Below are 20,152 nucleotides of genomic sequence, written 5' to 3'. Positions count from 1 at the left end.
GGTGTCTAGCCAGGGAGCACAGGCCTACTTCTCCATCCTCTGCTCAGAATGTGTGAGGGGCAGAGAGTAGGTTCCTAAGGGGTGAGGCTGAGCTGTTCTTCATGCTCAGCTCCTAGAGAACTGTTTTTCCTCCCTCTGAGCCAGAGTCTTTCCTTCTGTTGTTGACGTCTTCCCCATTTCTCTTCCTCTTTCTCCTCCTTCTCCTGTTCCCTTTCTCTTGTAGATATGCCATTTTGTTGCTATATTTGCTAGCTTTCTGTGAGTATTATTTTCTCCCCCTGGCCAGGGCTGCTTTAAATTCTCGCAATCAAAAATGTTTTGCTCTGGATCGATTCCAGTGATCGGGGAAGATCGTTTGTTAAGATGTGTGCCCTACACTAATTCTGTGAGTTTTTGTAAAAACGCAGACATTTTACTCATTACTCAACCAATTATGTGGAGAATGCCTTTGTGAAATCAGAGAGTTGCAGAATTTTATTTTGTTTGGAAATGTAGATTAGTCACAAGTATTATAGTATTCTAAATTAGTACAAATAGGTTCTGTTCAGTCGAGTGAGAGAAAATGTTGAGAGGCTGTAACTCTAAGTAGATCTGCCTTTCAATCACAGCGCGTACACAGTGTACATGTCATTAAACTGAAGAATGAATTTCCGGACACAAGGTTGCAAGCCTACTGAAATCCATTTCTATGGAGGTTGAAAGAGGGTTGGGGATGGAACTTAATACTGTAGGATAAATAAATCCGAGAGAAAATTGAGGAGATTATAGAGTGATGCCCAGAATGCAGTTGGTCAAGATTTTAGGTAGTTTGGAGGGATGGCAGAGCGTGGGTCTAGAATCATGCCTTATCTCCCTTGTAGGCATTTCCTTGTCACTTGAGGGTAAGGTGTCAGTCCTATCCTGACATCAGCTCCAGGCTCAGATGGGAGATTACTAGCCAGCAGCTTGTAGCTGTCTGGCCTTGAAGTGCTTCATTCAGCCACTCATATACCTGACTCCTTGCTGCAATAATGGAAGAATCTAGGGTTAATCCCCAGGGCTGTGTTCCCAGGTGTGTCTCCTCCCTGCAGGAGGCCTATTTCTACACCTGGGATTTTCATCAGACCTCAGCCAGGGGTCAGGACGACGAAAGCAGAGTCCAGCAGCAGGTGGTATGCAGAATGAGTCAGAGTGGGAAGAGACAGGGGGGGGCGGGGGGGTGGTTTGCACTGGGTCCTGGAATAGGATGATGTCCTTGGAAGCAGCAAAGAAATGGCTAGCAAAGAAAACAGGCCAGTTTATGAGGAGGCTTTGGTTTGGGGCAGATTAAGTTTGAAGAGAGTGAAATACCCAAAGAGAAACGCCCGTGCTGCAGTTAGAAATCAAGGACTGAGTATATGAGGCATGAATTATGCATAATGAAGAATAGGAACAGGGTCTTCATTAGAAACCGAAGGACTGCTTCAGAAGCAGGGAAATGAATGAGGGGGTGGAGCCTCTGGGCTTGTTTTTGTCTTTTTATTCATGACCGAATATGACCTCTTTATACCACTTCGGACAGCGGCTGTCTCCCATTCGAGTTAGTGCAACCAAGGTAGTATTTTTAGATCAGAATTCCAGTGTTATCCCGAAGGCGGTATTTCCTTAAGTATTCGTTTGCCATCTTACAGACTACTTCATCAGCCTTAAAAAAAAAAAAAATCTTAGCGAAAGTAACACTTTATTTGGTAATTTTATGCAACTAGCCAGTAGATAAAAAAGACTGATTTAAAAAAATTAAGCTGGAAAGTTTGAAGCAAAAAAAAAAAAAAAAAGTTCATTTTTAGTTTCCTTCCAGCTGAAAGCTCCTACATAGTAAGACCGTAAGGATCTAGCTATGAAATCGGGAAACAATGCGCTTCTTAATGCCAATTCCCAAATGTGATTTCGTTCCTGAGTCTGTGATCTCTGCGATTTTCATCCCTGAGCCCCGGGGGATGGTGATGATGTCCGGACCCGTGTCACTCAGTGGAGAATGGCTAATGTAGGCTGCTGAGTGGGGGCGGGTGATCGCAGCTGGGCGTCGACACACGTTTATCCTCTTCCCCCACCCACCGTGTGTTGGTGAGGGGCAGTGCCTAATTGTGTTATCGTATTTGATCAAACTCATGAAACACTGGTGTTGATTTCACCTTGCATGTGTGCCAGGAGTCTTGCTAGTTATTCTTCTGTTAGGGATCTACAAATTCAGATTTCTCAGGCTATGAAAAGTGAAGGTACTTGATGGCTTCCCCAGCAACTTCTCCCACCCCCAGCTTAGCTGTGACATCTACTTCATGACATCTCAAAGACGCACATCAGAAATTCCACAAGACTTCCCAAGAGACACTGTGGGCTCTGTCCTTGGCATGTTTTGGATGTCCCCTCTGGAAAGGGATTCACCACAGAGACATTTTGAAACTTTAAAACCTTTGACTACTTTTGTGGTGTTCAGTTCCTTAATGATCTTTCAGGAACTGATTAAAAACACACAAACACACAAGCACACACACACACACACACACAACCATCTTAATTGGTTAAGGAGTTCTTCTAAGTGGTAACTGGGAGTTATAGGATTTTTCACTGCAGGAATTTGATGTACTTTGCAATCAATTACAGTTAATTAAATTCCTTTCCCATTACTCGGGTTTTGGGTATGGAGGAGCAGGTAGTGTGATCCTTGTTTCATTGGTGGAAAAGCTGAGAAATAGTTCACTCTGGGCCACACAGAAGGCGAGGCGGCTGCGGGCCAGGCTGGTGTCCAGGCTTCTATCTTTACTGCCTGTTGCCTGGTTATTCTGTCCCTCTGTCAAGAAACTCAGGGCCCAGAGGGCCTGCAGGCTTGGCTGTTGTGTGCTCCTATTTTCTCTCTCACTTGGTTTTCTTCATTTGAGTGAGAGACTAATTATACAGGGAGCATTTCTTTCTTTCTTTTCTTTTTTTTTTTTTTTTTAAGATTTTGTTTATTTGTCAGAGAGAGCACACAAGCAGGCATAGTGGCAGGCAGAGGCAGAGAGAGAAGCAGGCTCCCCTCTGAGCAAGGAGCCCGATATGGGACTCGATCCAAGGACCCTGGGATCATGGCCTGAGCTGAAGGCAGATGCTTAACCAACTGAGCCACCCAGGCGTCCCAAAAGGGAGCATTTCTTAACAAAGGACTTCAATGTTCATTTCTGGAAGGCAGTATGAGAATCTGCTCTTTTGCTAAATGTAAGAGTTGGAGAAGACGGTGATAAGACCGTGTTAGTCGTGTTCAGCAGACTCTTTCAAAAATGGAAAATAGTGGTCACTGTTTATATATTCAAATAAACGCCAGTAGTTAGAAAGGAAAATTACTCCCACCTTCGTGAGAATCTCTAAGTTAATACATATGGCGTTGCACTGATGTGGGTTAACTTTAAAAGAAAATGTCTCCATGACAAAAAAGAGTTTTGTATTAAAAAGAAAAAAAAAAAAGACCCCCAAAACCACTGCCTGTCAGAAATCATAAGATATTTTAAATTGCATCATCTAAAAAATTTCTTAGTAAAGTTTGCATTTATGCAAATGTACTCTTAAATTCTGCAGTGTATGTCATGAACACGTTTTAAGAATTTGGATTACTTGAGATGTAACTTGTATGTTTATATATGGCCCAAAAGAAAATTATCCCTTTTTTTTTTTATGACAAAGGAGGTAATGGAAGTGATGGAGAGGCTCCTCATCTCCACAGAGGAATCTATACTCCACAGATAAACTAATAAGCTTTTTAGTCTTTGAGATATAAACTATTTTTGCCCTGTGGCTCTCATAAACAAGAGTGGAGAAAGGCAAAGAGAATTGGCTAAGTATGATAAAGTAACACTACTGAATCGTAACAGCTTATACTACCGTTAGCTAGCATTGTACAACCACATCAACTTACCTACAGAAAAATGACATTAAAAATCTCAAGGGAGGTTTCTGAAGCTTTAACTCATTCATTCATTCATTCATAAATGCATATTGTGGGCTCGTCCAGCTAGAGTATAGTGATATGATATTGTCTATCCAGCTACTCATATGATTTTTGGTTGCAAAGAATTTTGCTATCTAAGTTTTATGTGGCATTCTGTTCAGTTTTATGTACTCTGAAAATGTATTCAATCTTTTGGGGGAATTTGTTCTCTGATGTGTTGGCAGCTACACTATAGTTTGTTCCTCAGTATGCTTTCCCCCAAATTTATTTGAGAGGCTAAATAAATTGTAGGAAAGTCACATTGCCTAGTCCCAGTTTACATAATGCTCTAGTCTGCTTTACTTTTTATTTTAAAAACACATATTCATGTCCTCTTCTAGAAGCCTAAGCACACTGAAGAATTTATAAATATAAGAGTTCAGGAGTAAAAGGTACCAGATTTGGTATAAGTGATCTTTTCATTTTATATTACTTCCTGCATATACTTCTCTTGTACTCATTATTAGAAGTTGTGTATTTGTAGGAAAAGTATTAAGCTCCAGGTTCCTTTTTGGTCCACTAGCCTGTGCTACTCCACACAAGCAAGGGCTGCAGTTTCTTTCCCAGCTCCTGCCCTCTGGGTGGATGTGGCTGGCTGTGGCCTCCTGATATTTCTGCGACATGCAGGGCTTAGCAGAAGCATGTGTTCCTCTTCTAGTCCTTCCTGTATTTAAATCAGTAAAATCTTATAAAAATAATACATTAATATATGCCCTTGGTAAAATTTAAGCCGTGCAGAAGAATAACAGGGAAAGCCCCCTTCCAGATGTTTCTGTGTATATACATACACATATATAATTATTATACACAAAATGAAGTCATACTACTTATGCGACATTTTGATTTTTGTATGTCTTATTGTATTGTATATACGTGTCTTCTCAGTGATCTTCCATATCCGCCTCAGTCCTTTTAATTACCATGTAGTAGGCTACTATATGTATCTGTCAATAACTCTTGTAACAGTTCCCTTACTGGTAACATTTTGCCTTGTCCCCCAAATTGACTTTTATTATTACAACATAGCTGCTGCAGATATTTTTTATATTTCTATTTCTGTATGAGAGATTCTCTGAAGTGGAATTGCCTGGGTCAAATATGGGCATTCAAATTTTGATAGTTCTAATGGGGGGGGGTGTTGTTAAATAGGTGCAAAGTTTTAGTTTCACAAGCTCTGGAAAGCTGCACAGCATAGTTAACAATATTGAATTGTATGTTTGAAATATGTAAGAGGGTATTTGATCTCATGGTAAGTGTAAATACCGCAAAAAGGAGGAAGCATAAGAAAACTTTTGGAGGTAATGGATGCGTCTGTTACCTTGATTGTGGAGATGGTTTCACAGGTGTATGCAGATGCTCAAGCTCATTAAATTGGTTACATAAATATGTAAATTTTTGTGTATCAATTCCACCTTAGTAAAGGGATTTTATTTTTTATTTATTTTTTTATTTTTTAAAGATTTTATTTATTTATTTAACAGACAGAGATCACAAGTAGGCAGAGAGGCAGGCAGAAAGAGAGAGAGGAGGAAGCAGGCTATCCGCGGAGCGGACAGCCCGATGCGGGGCTCGATCCCAGGACCCTGGGATCATGACCTGAGCCGAAGGCAGAGGCTTTAACCCACTGAGCCACCCAGGCGCCCCAGTAAAGGGATTTTAAACAAAAAAAATATACGCACACCGAAGTTTGAGTACTCCACCAAAATCTTTTAAATTGAAAGGGAAATAATGAAAAGTAATCAACCAACCAACTTGGTTTGTATAAAAAGTTTTTGATGGCTCCTTACACAAAGTAAATGTCGATTTATACTTAATTAATAAATATCAGTGATTTTCAACCTTGAATGCAGAGTGAAATCAGTCAGGTTTAAAAACAAAACAAAACAAAGACCCTGATGCCCAGGTAACATTCATGGAGGTTTTAAACAAATTGGTCTGAAATGAGGTCTAGGCATCAATGGTCTTTAAAATCTTTCCAGAGTATTTATTTAAATTGTTTGTCTAGAAATAAGATTCACTGTTACAAATTCTCACTAACCTACAGTCTTTTTTTATTTTGGTCAATTTCAACTGGGGGGGGGGGATGTATCTTGTGTGAATTTGCATATTCCTGATTACTAGTGAGGTTGGTAAATATTTTTATGTGTCTAATAGCCATTGTATTGTATACCTCGCTTATTTTTCTGTGGTTGTCTTTTGATTCTTAATGCAAATTAATCCTTTGTTATATTATTTGCAAATATTTTCTCTTAGTTTGTCATGTCTTTTTATCTACTCTTCTCTTTGAAAACTTTTAAATTGTACATTGTACAACTGTACATTGTACTATACTGACTTTCCTTCATGGCTATATTATAAAGTTTTGTGTCTTAGGAGCTAAGGAAGGTTTTTCTGAAGTCATTCTAAGATAACAAAAAATTTTCTATTTCTTCCTGGTAGGTTTATAGCTTAAAAAAAAAAATGTTCAGATCCTGAATCCATCTTGATGTTATTTCATAGGGACAGTGTGAGGTTGGGATCGTATTTTACTTCTTCTTATTCTTTTTTTTTTTCTTTTTTGATGGGGAGTCCATTGTTTCAACACAGATTATTCATTCCTCCACTTTTTCAGTGATTTGAGATATTACCCTTATCAAGTATTGTCATCTCGTATGTGAGAGTTTGTTTCTGGATCTTTATTACATTGAGTTATTTGAATGCTTCCCATGCCAGTTCCATGCTGTTTTAATTACTGTAACTTCGGTGTATTTTATATTTGATTGGCCAGAGAGCTTTCTTAAATTTTTAAAACTACTTTTTGCATATTTTCCATTCCAGGTCATTTTTAGAAAAGTTGCAAATTGAATTTAAAAAATACCCTCAAAAATGTTGTTGGGGATTTTGGTCGGTCTATATGAATTTATAAATTACTTTTAGGTAAATTGTAATATTTTTCAAGTTTTTATTTAAATTCCAGTTAGTTAACCATGGTGTAATATTAGTTTCAGGTGTACTACTTAAGTGAATCAACACTTACATACAACACCAGTAGCTCATCACAACATGCCCATCCCCCACTTAACCCTTCTCTCCCTCCCACTGCCCTCGGTTAACCGTAAGTTTATTCTCTTAGTTAAGGCTCTGTTTCTTAGTTTTCCTTTCTTTTCCCTCCCCTATGTTTGTTTGTTTTGTTCTCAAATTGCTTATATGAGTGAAATCACATGGTATTTATCTTTCTCTGACTTATTTCATTATACACACACACACACACACACACACCACGTCTTTATTCATTAATCAATGGACATTTGGGCTCTTTCCATAATTTGCCTATTGTTGATAATGGAGAGCATGTACCCCTTTGGATCATATTTTTGTATCCTTTGGGTAAGTATCTAGTAGGGCAGTTCCTGGATCATAGGGTAGTTCTATTTATAACTTTCTGAGGACCTCCCATACTGTTTTCCAGAGTGGCCGCACCAACTTGCATTCTCACCAACAGTGTAAGAGGGTTCCCCTTTCTCCACATCTTCGCCAACATCTGTTGTTTCCTGTGTTGTTAATTTTACCCATTCTGACAGGTGTGAGGTGGTATTTCATTGTAGTTTTGATTTGTATTTCCTGATGATGAGTGATGTTGAGCACCTTTTCATGTGTCTATTGGCCATCTGGATGTCTTCTTGGAGAAATGCCTGTCTGTATCTTCTGCCCATTTTTAAATTGGGTTATTTGTTTTTTGGGTGTTGAGTTTTATAAGTTCTTTATAGATTTTGGATACTAACTCTATCAGATATGTCACTTACAAAAATCTTCTTCCATTCCATAGGTTGACTTCTAGTTTTATTGACTATTTCTTTTGCTGTGCAGAAACTTTTTATTTTTATGAAATTCCAGTAGTTTATTTTTGCTTTTCTTTCCCTTTCCTGGGGAGACATATCTAGTAAGAAGTTCCTACAGTCGATGTCAAAGATGTTGCTGTCTGTGTTCTCCTCTAGGATTTTTAATGGTTTCCTGCCTCACATTTAGGTCTTTAATCCATTTGAATTTATTTCTGTGGATGGTGTAAAAAAGTGGGCTACTTTCAATCTTTTGCATGTTGCTGTCCAGTTTTCCCAACACTGTTTGTTGAAGAGACCGTCTTTTTTCCACTGGATACTTTTTTCCTGCGTTGTCAAAGATTAATTGACCATATTGTTGTGGGTCTGCAAATTTTAATAACATCAGTTATCCTATTCAGCAACACGGTATGACCATTCATTTATTTTTAAATTTTGATGTATTTTAGTAAAAATTAATAGCTTCTTTTCCATATATTTTCAACACATTTCTTATGAGATTTACTCCTTGATATTTTTGTTATTATTTTACCAATAGTGGCATAGGAATATTTTTCAAATTACATCTTTTGATTTATTATTCTTAGTATATTGGGAGAATTACTCATTTTTGAATGTCTTCCTTATATCCAGTCACTTTATTGAGCTACTTCTATTAATTATCATAATTATTCAGTGTACTCTTCTGAATTTTTTAGGAAGACAGTCATATTTGCTACAACTTTTTCCTCATTGCAGTGACTAGGACATTCCAGCAGATTATCTATTTCGGTAAATGTTCCATGTCTATTTAAAAGGAATGTGTAGGGAATGCTTGCATTGTTCCGTACCCATTCCCAATAAAAATTCTCAGCAAGCTTGTAATGCAACAGTCTGAGTCTAATTTCTTTTTTCTTCTGGCACAGCATTTTCTCATTTTCTTTCCTGGAGTCCTCTTGAGTCTCATCGCTTGAGTCTGAGGTTTATGAGTGCTGAATCATCAGTATAAAGTCGGTTTGCAAATAAACAGAAGGCAAAGCAATGCATTTTACTACCTTGACTTACGTGGTCATATGCAACTCACTCTGAGCATTGACTTTTTACTGTCTCTGACCCTGGGAGATGAAGAGTCTCTGTAAGCCAACCTCTGTGCTGGGTGCCAGGCCCTCTGTCATCATCAATAAATAGTCACTGGCGGTCCTTCACTTTTCTTGCTCTCAGAGTGGCATGTTTGGAGGAAAAAATGCTGAGAACACTGAAAGCCAGTTGGATGGCTGTGTGATGGCTGTGTCACCTCACCGGGTCTCACCTGCTGCCCCTTGATTGCAGACAGTGGGGAGCACAGAGGGGTCCCCACTCCGGATTGTGCCTCTGCCTGCCTTCTTATCTCACTGTTACCGTATGGGACTCTGACGGGAAGCTCCGAATCATGGCCCTGTGAGCACGTAGCCCACCAGAGCCTTGTCTGCTAGCTTTATAGCACATTACGTGAAGTCTTTGTGACACATAATGAGTCACCTTGGCCTCTTAATCCCAATTACCTCTTGTCCGGAGAGCTGCAGTGACCTGCATGGTCCCCACATGACCCATTTGTCCCCTCCTTGCCCCCTCTAGGCTCTTCCGCTGGAATGATCTTTTAAAAATGTGCTCAACTCATGTGAGTCCTCCCCCTCTTCCCCAAAACAACATCCTTGAATATTTCCTATCAATCTTGAATAAAGTTTAAAATCCTCCACTTGGCCTATGGGCCCAGCAGATTCCTTTGCCCGCCTAGTTTTTCAGCTGGTCTTGGACCATTTGCCATGCTCTGGGTCTCAGCCACGCTGGCCTTCGTGAGGTCTTAAACAGGCCACGTTCCACGCTTCCGCAGGGGCTTTACACATACTGTTTCCTCTGACTGGCATGTCTTTCATCACATCCCTCCTCCTCCTCCAGGGAAGGCTCCCACTCTGTCCACACCTCAGTCCAGACATGCTTTCCTCAGGGAAACCTTTCCTGAGGTCCAGGCCCCAAGTCCCCTACTGCAAGCGTCCATAGCCCCATGCTGCTCTCCGGATAGCACTGCTCAGTGTTTTTCATTTATTTGGATGGGCTTCAAAAATTAAAATCTTTCTTCTCCACAAAACTTGATGAGCTCCACAAGGCAAAGACCAGGTCTGTTTTTATCCTCCAGGATGTCTCTAGTTGCTGGAATCATACTCGGTGAATAATAAGTGGGCAAATTTGTTGAATGAAAGAATTAAGAAGTGGTTGGAGGCAGCTGGCTCCCTGATTTAGTCTCAAATACATTCTTCATCTCATCTTTGTAAATGTTTATTTCTCTGTTGTCAGCAGTAAGGGGACTGGAGGGAGGTTTAAATCTATATACCAGATATGGTAATACTTTTTTATTTCAAAGATTTACTTAAAACAATGAGGAACATTATTTAGAAAAGTGTCCTCTACTGAACTTCTCTTTCTAAAAGAAATTTTGAGGAAAATGAAGGAAAGCAACATTCATTCAACGTTTGCGTGTTGGAAACGTGATTTTGACAATGAACAAAAGCCTCCTGGTCCTAGAAAGGAATGCAAACTGCGAAGTGTCCGGAGGCTGACAGAGCCTCGAGATGTCTGAGGAGAAGCAGGGGCGGAAGACAACGAGCAGAAGACTTGTATTAATTTAAGAAGTGGAAAAGCTTATTGGAAGCATTCTTCAAAACCCTTCAGAAGCTAGTAAAATAATATTTTACTATGTTTTCTCCAGCTCTTTAAAGTTCACAAATGCAAATACGTGATAAAATGTGAAAATAAGTATTGGCAACTAATTACATTCTCAGGGGAGATTTAATTGAAAAATGAGCATATTTGCACTGCTTCTCCTTAGTAAGATGTTTATGGCATCTGGTCAAAGCAGAACAAACAATTTGAAAATCCTTTGACATAGCTGGTATTTAAAGAATAGCAATTGGCTAACATTTGTGGCTCTGTATGTTGAATATTTTGGCTCCCATCCTCCTGGTATTCATTCTGAAAGATTTATAATCCTTTGGGGAGTGTGGTCAGTGACAAGAGTAGAACTAAATCCTGAAATGTGGAAAAACTAACTTTCCCTAATATAAAACTGTTCTAAAAAAAATCTCTCAAGCCTATGAATATGTTTCCAGATTTTCAGAAAAAGCTGATGATTTACAGAATTTTTTTTTTCTATAAGGATCTAACTTCTTAATGATAAATGTAAATTTCCATCCTTTGGCTTCAAAATTGGCTTAGAGATAACTCAGGAAAATATAACCTCTTACCTTTTGGGCATCTACCACAATCACAAGACTCTTTAAAAATGTCGTATCATTGGTTATGATGCGTATGATGAAATAAAGTATGAAAGATAGAAATAATCTAGAAAAGAAAAATTTAAGAGCCCTCAAAATGAAATAGGAAACAATGACTGTGCCGAATGTGTAAGTAGAAAAATGCTACCAAAGAAAATACAACGCAAGAACAGCAGTCAAGAAGGTCCTCCATCACGTGGAACTCAGAATGTCGGGACAGCACATTCGCCTTCAGGGTTTGACATGCGTGGGTGGACTCTCTTGGCTTGAGTGAGGCATGACATGTTTTGACGTCTTCTCGCTTTCAAGTCACACTTGAGTCTGAAGCCACTGCCTAAAGAACTCTGTCTGAAGCTCCGCGTTTGCATTTTTAAACTTTTAATGTGGGAGCCCAGCTCTGCTCTTTTGGGTACCCCAGGGGAATTGCTGGGTTCCTTCTAACCCATTGAAATTCCGCAAAAGGGCCTTGTTAAATAATTGTCTCTCTCTGGCTCTCTCTCATTTTTTTTTCTTTTTTCTATATTATTTTCTTGAATTTCGGTTAGCATTTAGATTCTTCTCTATGGTTTATGAAATACCTGTCTTCTGTTTTTCTAAAAGTAAGACAGCAGAAGTGCTACTGTGTGTGTTTATGGGAGGGTCCTGTACCCCCAAACAAGGGAGATTATAAAATTGAAAGTAATAAGTGAAAGACTATTTTTTGTTTCAAAACCAACTGTAGGACAATTGGCGGTGTTAAAAATTTCTTTCAATATTGAGAAAAAGTCATTAAAAGCTACAAGAACAAAACTCATTATTTTCTTTTTTTTTTAAAAGATTTTATTTATTTATTTGACAGAGAGAGAGATCACACATAGGCAGAGAGACAGACAGAGAGAGAGATGAGGAGAAGCAGGCTCCCTGCTGAGCAGAGAGCCCTATGCGGGACTCGATCCCAGGCCCCTGGGATCATGACCTGAGCCAAAGGTAGAGGCTTAACCCACTGAGCCACCCAGGTGCCCCAAAACTCATTATTTTCAATGTAAATAAGAAAATGAAGGCTTTTGCCATTCTCAACTTAATCTTGAATGCAGAGGACAGCCTGGATTACCCAGAAAGAAAATTAGTGTGGTATCTGCACATTTTTAGAGATGTAGAGGGACTTTTCTGGAAGGGTTAAGAGGAAAGGCTGAAGTCTTTACTTTTTCATCTTTTTGATACCTGCCCTCTAATAATCCCACTTCAGTTTCTTGTTTTAAAAGTAACACATTGTGTTGAATTCACAAGAGGATTTGCATGTGTGCATGTGTGATATGTAGGAGGGGTTTGGGCAGCTTGAATATAATTTCCATTTTTGTCTTAAGTGTATATACTATATCTATGAACATGTGTATATGATAGATATAACAATATCAAGTGATAATTAGCAAACGAGAATAAACATAATTTGTAGCTGTCTTTTCCTCCAAAAGGAGAGAGAGATATATTTGAGGCCATTCATACTATGTTTTGAGGTCAAGATCCAAGGCAGTCTTTCATAAGCACCTTTTACAGAAACAGTTTACTCTTAGCTCCATTAGAAATAGTGCTCTTGTGTCTTTTTTTTTTTTTTTTTTAGATTTTATTTATTTGACAGAGAGATCACAAGTAGGCAGAGAAGCGGTGGCGGGGGGGCAGGGGGAGCAGGCTCCCCGCTGAGCTGAGAGCCTGACGTGGGGCTCAATCCCAGGACCCTTAGATCATGACCTGCGTCAAAGGCAGTGGCTTAACCCACTGAGCCACCCAGGCGCCCCCTGCTCTTGTGACTTATGAACTATTTCAGCACTTACACTGGAACTCTTAGTTACCATTCAGTCTTAAAAGCAGGAGAAATAATAAGTACTATGCAGTGTCCTTCAGAAGGTTTTCAAAACATTAATGATGGGTGGACGTCACTCAAGAACTCCTGAAGTGAATTCTGATTATAATTTCCTGGCGGGTCTGTTTCACTGATTCATCATTCATTTTTTAAAAATCTCCCAGATTGTTTTACCTTAAAGGAGCCATTCCCCACTACCCTTGACATCTGGTGATTAGCTAAGCAGACGTTGATTGTGTGATTCTCTACATTGGGCCAGCATTACACTCTCGATACTGAAGGCTGCTGCTGCTTCTTTTTTTTCCCCCCCTTTATCCACACACTGAGTCATCTGCTGTTCTTAATGGAATCACCTCCTCCTTCCCTCCTTCCCAGTCCCATGGCCCTTCTCCCACTTACTCCCCAGTCCCAGGAGGGATCACTGTACCACTTCCCACATGGTTTCCCTTTCTCCAGGTTTTCCCTGTTCCAGACTGTTCCACACACATCTGTGAGAATCATTTCCAGACATGGTTTGGACTGCACAGTACTCTGTTCAAGAACTACAGGGACTGCCTGTTACCTCGACATAAAACTTACATTCCTCCGTGGGTCTCTCAAGGCTTGCCCCTTGACTCTCTTTAACGTACTAATACTGCCTAATGCCCTCGCTGTGTAAAGCAGACAGACCACCTTTAAATACTGACTCTTAATTGGAATAATGTTTTATGATACTCTGTAAAGCTTTTTCATGCTTCAACTCTACATGATTCATTTAACAAATTATAAGCCACTCAGAGAACTTAAAAAAAATTTAACGTACCATGTACGGGGAGACACATTTCCCAGTTCGTGGATTCATAGCCATTAAGTAAATTTCAATGGACGCGCGATCTTATTTAACCTTTCTGTGGCTTGGCTTCTTTGTAGGGAGGAAATCAGACAGCTACAGTAATTGCGTTGTGTTCAATGAAGGATTTCAACTTAGCGCAGGAGACCTGCCAGCTGGCGATCAGGGATGTCGGAGGCCTTGAAGTTTTGATAAATTTACTTGATACAGACGAAGTCAAGTGTAAGGTGAGTGGCTTACGTGATGCGGGTGATGAACCTCGTCCATACCTCCTCGTGCTTCTTTTTTTACTGATATTCTGCCTCGTTCTTGACTTTGCCTGCTAGTCTCACTGAGAACGGGCTCCTTTGGCTATTCACCGCTCTTCTCTTCTTGGCTGTTCTTGTTTATCTTTTGGTTCTTTTCCACTAGTATGTGCTTCTTAAATGATGAATGTTTGTCTGCATAATTGGAGAAAAGTAAGGAGGCTATGGGTAATACCTGGGAATTGAAAGTATTTCCTTAAAAAAACGTCACTGGGGGAGGATTTGAGGCCAGCTTGGAATTTTTAGAACTCTAGCACTGGTTATGTATTAAGCCCTTATTTTCACCTCTAAATTCTATTTTCTCATTAGATTGGTTCATTAAAAATCCTGAAGGAAATCAGTCATAATCCGCAAATCAGACGTAATATTGTTGACCTTGGGGGCTTACCAATTATGGTTAATATACTTGATTCTCCACATAAGAGTCTGAAATGCCTGGCAGCTGAGACAATCGCAAATGTGGCCAAGTTTAGAAGAGCCCGACGGGCGGTGAGACGCCATGGGGGCATCACCAAACTGGTGAGTACTGCTGGCACCATCACCGGCACACCCCCGCCACCAAAATGTCACCTCCTTGCTGTCCCTCCTGGCCTCTTCCGGATGTTAAATATGTGTGTTCTGGGAACCTTCTTTTTGTGTAATGCCCTTGAAAATTATTTTTGTACATTTACATTAGCAACTGGCCAGAAAACATGTCTGACCTTCTTTTTCAAAGAAACATATGTTTAAAAAAGAGATGTAATTTGCACCTACCGCATTGGTGGGCATACATTTGTGTGTGGCACGTGCAAAGTGGGGGAGGGGGTGGAGACCCTGTTAGAAAGGGCTCTGGTCATCCATTTTCTCTGCCGTGGTGACTTCACTATGAGGTCTGCCCCCCAAGGAGACCATCAGACCTGCAGATGCTTAGTCATCTCATTGTTACTGACAACAGCATGTTTATAATATGAGAGCAGAAAGTCCCAGGAACAATGCCACCAGGAAACATGTAGTCAGCTATCAGTATTGCATTTTCAAAGTATATTTAGTGGCAAGGAATAAACATATAAATAATATTATATAAAACTCTGACAGGATCAAAAACTGACTGACACCTATGAACAAAATTTTCAGAGACTTACCTCACAAGTCTGTAACAGCTTTTTTATAAAAATGTGAAATAAATACACAAAACTGTTCACAGCTCACAGTTTTTCACTTTCCTCTGAAATAACTATCAATTTTTCTCCATAATTTCCCACATTTGCCAATATGTTGTATAAGTGTTACCTTTAGGTTCTATCAATAACTATCCCTGAAAGAAAGAAGTGAGCATTCTGCTCAACACTCACGTCAAGGAGATACAGGGCAGTATGGAAGTGCCTTTTCATCCGCCTTTGGAAGGAACAGTAGATCCCATGTTCCTCCTACAGCTTTTACCATACTGGACGGTCTCCACTTCTGTGCTCAAAGCTCCTTAAGAGGAGAGACATATCTTATTCATCTCAGTGTCATTCACAACACGTAGCCCAGTACCTTACACATATGAAGGGTTAATAAATATGTATTGAATCAATATGCATTTGAGGTGAATTCATACACAGTGACATGTCTTCCGAAATTAAAAGATTCTGTGTACAGCTCTTCCTTGACTCACAAGGGAGTTATATGTCCCGATAAACCCATTAGAAGTTGAAAATATCATAAGTAGAAATGTATTTAATACAGCTAATCTACTGAACATCCTGGATTACCTTACCTGCCGTAAACGTGTTCAGAATACCTGTATTTGCCTTAAACATGGGCAAAATCATCTAACACAAAGCTGATTTTATAATGAAGTATTGATGTCTCCTGTGACTTATGGAAAACTGTACTGAAAGTGAAAACAGAATGGCTGTATGGGTGTAGGATGGCTGTAAGTGCACCAGTGTTTACCCTTGGGATAGTGTGGCTGACAGAGCTGAGGCTCACTGCCGCTGCCCAGCATCACAAGAGTGTAACCTGCATATTGCTAGCTTGAAAGATCGAAATTCCAAGTAGGATTCCTACTGAATGCATGCCACTTTCACACCATGGTGAAGTTGAAAAATAAGTTGAACCATTGTAAATTGGGGACCTCTGAATCCACATGTAATCTATAGAGTACTATAGAATATAATTATTTGCTTCAAAAATAAGACAGACTTATGGCTGGGTAGGTGGATAAGTAGATGGTTAGCTATGTGATAAAACAGATATGACAATGTTAATTATAGAATCTAGGTGGTATAATACATGATTTGCTGCATAATTACCATATAGTTCTTTTAGCCTTTGTGTATGTTTGAAATTTTTTCATAATAAAATGTTGGGGGAAAGGTAATTATTACAGTGATTATCAGTATTCTGCTTAAATAATGAAGTCATACGGTTGACTGATGTGGCTGTTTAATGGAAGTTCTCACATTAAATTATAAGAATGAATAATGTAACTTAAAACTAAAATTTATTTTTATGGGAGTCTTATATATCACATTCAAGGAACTAGAATTGGACAACTGCACTTACTTAGTCCATTAGATAATGCCACATGTTTTAATATAATCTTAAATGATAGCTAAATTAGAAACAGGAAGCACGGTAATGGATCAGGCATTAATAGACTCATAATTGCTAGGTTGAGAACACATCTGAGAAAGACCAGGATTAGGGATCCTTTTTTGGTTTGCTAACTAAGTGAGGGTAGGTGACATACACACATGAGTCCCCAGCCAAAACTGGAAGTGAGGGAGATCACTCAGTACAGAGCAGTGAGCTGGTTACAACATCAGAGCAAGGGAATGGAGGTCAGATCAGAGCAGGCAGGAAGGGGTATAGTGGCCATAGTGTTTGGGCACTTAGATGGGGTTGAGTCTCTGAAGAGACACACCCAATAGAAACTTGGGTGTCTGAGCAAGCGTGGAGAACACATCCAGGTAGGAAAAGATTTTAAGATTCAGTGTTGTTACCCCTGTGGCCATTTCCACATACCTCTGGATGTATGGTGTACTTGACCCTTTCACTGAAAACCATTTCAAACATTTATTGAAATGTCAAGTACAGAAACACAGGTGGCAGGAACATCAATATAAATAAACATATGTCCCTGACATGATGAATGTACAGCGGAGTGTCCACCTGACTCAAGCCAGTCCCACCAGATTTCTCTCCCAGGAATTTGGAATTAGGAATCAGAGGTTCTACTCAGTCTGGACTGCTCTTTTCTAAACTCGGGATTGGTGGTCACGATTATGTGGACATATCCATGGAACCTGGCCTGCAGAGGGAAAAGAATGGAGTAGACATGCATAGGATAAAAACAGCCCTGGAAGCCCCGACTTCGTTTCCTATGTGGAGCACCCTAACATCCTGCTGTTTCTATACAAATTGCCTTTCCCTTAAGGTCTCTGGTGGCTTTGGTTATTGGAAAGAAAAAAGAATGTGGTGCTATGCCATGTGGATCGGTTGGTTTCAGTAGTACAGGTAGAGAGCCATAACCTCGGAAGAGGTCCCATGGTTTTGAGAATATACAGGCCATTCCGTTCTCATTAGAAAGTCCTAATGGCTTTAGGGAGCCTCATTTTGTGAGATACCAGGGCTGAGGATGTAGTATACAATTCTTCCTAACGTCAATGTTACAGCTATATTAGTACAATCTTGGCGAGATTAAATTTCTTGTAGGAAGGAAATATAAAGCCTCCCAAATCTGGAGGAAGGTATTTTGAAGGGTTTATTTCTTTGCTTTCACTGACTACTGTGTAGTATGAAAACTAATCCATAAAAGTATTCTTATGTTTGATGGAGGTTAGCCTGATAGCAGCCCTGTAGCTATTTGCAGGGTACATTGTTTTATTTTAAAGATTCCCATGTACATCATATATTATCTGTTCTTGTAGGTCGCTCTACTCGACTGTGCACACAATTCACAAGAACCGGCTCAGTCAAGTCTGTATGATGCCAGAGACGTGGAAGTAGCTCGTTGTGGGGCGCTGGCATTATGGAGCTGCAGTAAGAGTTACGCGAATAAAGAAGCCATTCGTAAAGCTGGCGGCATTCCTTTGTTGGCTGGCTTACTGAAGACTTCGCATGAGAACATGCTAATTCCAGTGGTGGGGACATTACAAGAATGTGCATCAGAGGTACTCAAGCCAGCTCTGCTTCCCTTGCCTTCATTTACCTTAACTTTCTTTAGCTGAAAAACAATTTTTAAGGTTATCGTGACTGCTAAGGATTTTTTTTTTTTTTTTGAGAGTCAGTCGTCTTTTAGAAAGAGAAGCTGAAACTAATAGAACATTAAATTGGTACCTGTGTGATGTATTTCTGAAAATGCTGACTAAATTCTCTTACTATATAGTTGTGTTAATCTTGGACTTTAGTGTTTATTAAGAAAGTTTGTTTGGCATAATTATTAGTACATATAGATACTTCTATTCATGTATTATGCATGTCAATATTTAAATTTGTATCCCTAGGAAAACTACCGAGCTGCAATCAAAGCAGAAAGGATAATTGAAAATTTGGTAAAGAACCTAAATAGTGAGAATGAACAATTGCAGGAACACTGTGCCATGGCCATCTATCAGGTACAGCGGACTTTAGATAGTTAACGTGAGGTCTCATTCTCTGGGGATTGGAATCAGGAATCCTCATTTTTAACAAGAACCCCCCAAGGGATTTTTCCACACATACAGGTCTGTGAGCCACTGTTCTGTGCTAATGACAGATGCCTGTATATGTAAAAGAGAAACCTGCTCCAACTTGTCTTGATTATTCACATTTCTGGAAGCCACTTCTATATCTTTGTCTCCTCAAACAAGTTACTTAGTGTAAAATAGCTAAATATATACATGGTGCCTTTACATTCAAACATGCTGGTCTTGGGAACTTTACCTTCTGCCAAAACAAGATGGATGGACGAATGAGTGTGTGCTTTTTTTTTTTTTTAATTTATTTTTTATTTATTTTCAGCATAACAGTATTCATTATTTTTGCACCACACCCATTGCTCCATGCAATCCCTGCCCTTGAGTGTGTGCTTTTGTGTGGGGGTGTATGTGTATTCCTGTTTTATCTTCTTATTAATGTATTTTAATCTTCATTAACTTTCTGTGAGTTATGCATTTCATAGTATACGAGAAAACAGAAGAAAAGATGGCTTTGACAAATTACATGGCTGGTTATTGGTCATCAGAGGAAGTTTCTAGATTCTACCTATCAGAGAAAGTTTCCTAGAGGAATACATTTTAAAACATGCACGGTGAGGGTACGCCAAAAAGACAAGAGTCAGAGAAAAGGGTTCATGTCAGTAGAGTATTGTATTAGTTTTCTAGGGCTGTCATAACAAAATACCACACCTTGGGTGGCTTAAATAACAGAAGTTCATTTCCTTATAGTTCTGGAGGTTACAAGTTTGAGATCAAGCTGTTAACAGCATTGGTTCCTTCTAAGGACTTGGCTTACGGATGGCCATCTTCACGTTCACATGTTCTCCCTCTGTCTCCACGTGTTCCTTCCTCTGTATCCTAGTATTTTCTTCTTCTAAGGACACCAGTTATATTGGATTAGAGCCTACCTCAGTGATCTTGTTTAACCATAATTACCTCTTTAAAGACCTTATCTTCAATTATGGTTACACTCTGAGGCATGGGGGTTATATGATTCGACATATATCAGTTTTAAGGGAACGGAACTCAGTTCATAACGAGGATATATAGCCTTGACTTGCATATATGCCCCGTATGAGTAACTATAAAGGATTGGTTGGAAATAGGGATTAATTTTTTAAAAGTTGCAACTGAACCAAAACCGAAAGTCATAAATAGAAGATAAACATGGCAGATGCCTTGTGGTGCATTCCAGTGAGGATTTCTTCTGGTGGCCCTCAGAGATGATGCATCACATGCACCTGTATCATGTGGCCTCAGAGACCACTGTACGCCTCGGATGATAATAGATCTACACTAAATTTATCATCTTTTTGCTCTGTAACCTGGGAAATGTGGTCAGCTGGGAATGTCTGTGCGCAGTACATATTTATTTCAAAGGATGACACAAATGTATGGATAAACATATGTGAATATAATATCATTTGCTATTGATATAC

The 20,152-nt window shown here is 39.5% G+C and overlaps 1 protein-coding gene across 4 annotated transcripts in view; it reads left to right on the top strand.

Moving 5' to 3' along the window:
• Positions 1-20,152, top strand: part of ODAD2 (outer dynein arm docking complex subunit 2) — a 183,169-nt gene that overhangs the window by 38,374 nt on the left and 124,643 nt on the right. For all 4 annotated transcript variants that reach the window (XM_082740871.1, XM_082740870.1, XM_082740869.1 and 1 more), the window contains 4 exons: positions 13,825-13,971; positions 14,359-14,568; positions 17,946-18,188; positions 18,522-18,632. In XM_082740871.1, coding sequence (XP_082596997.1) covers positions 13,825-13,971; positions 14,359-14,568; positions 17,946-18,188; positions 18,522-18,632 — 711 coding nt within the window. The remainder of the gene's footprint in view (positions 1-13,824; positions 13,972-14,358; positions 14,569-17,945; positions 18,189-18,521; positions 18,633-20,152) is intronic.

Source organism: Mustela nivalis, assembly GCF_964662115.1.
Source record: "Mustela nivalis genome assembly, chromosome: 7".
Taxonomy (NCBI): Eukaryota; Metazoa; Chordata; class Mammalia; order Carnivora; family Mustelidae; genus Mustela; species Mustela nivalis.
The sequence above is the reverse complement of the archived record's forward strand: the minus strand, read 5'-3'. Positions and strand labels throughout refer to the sequence as shown.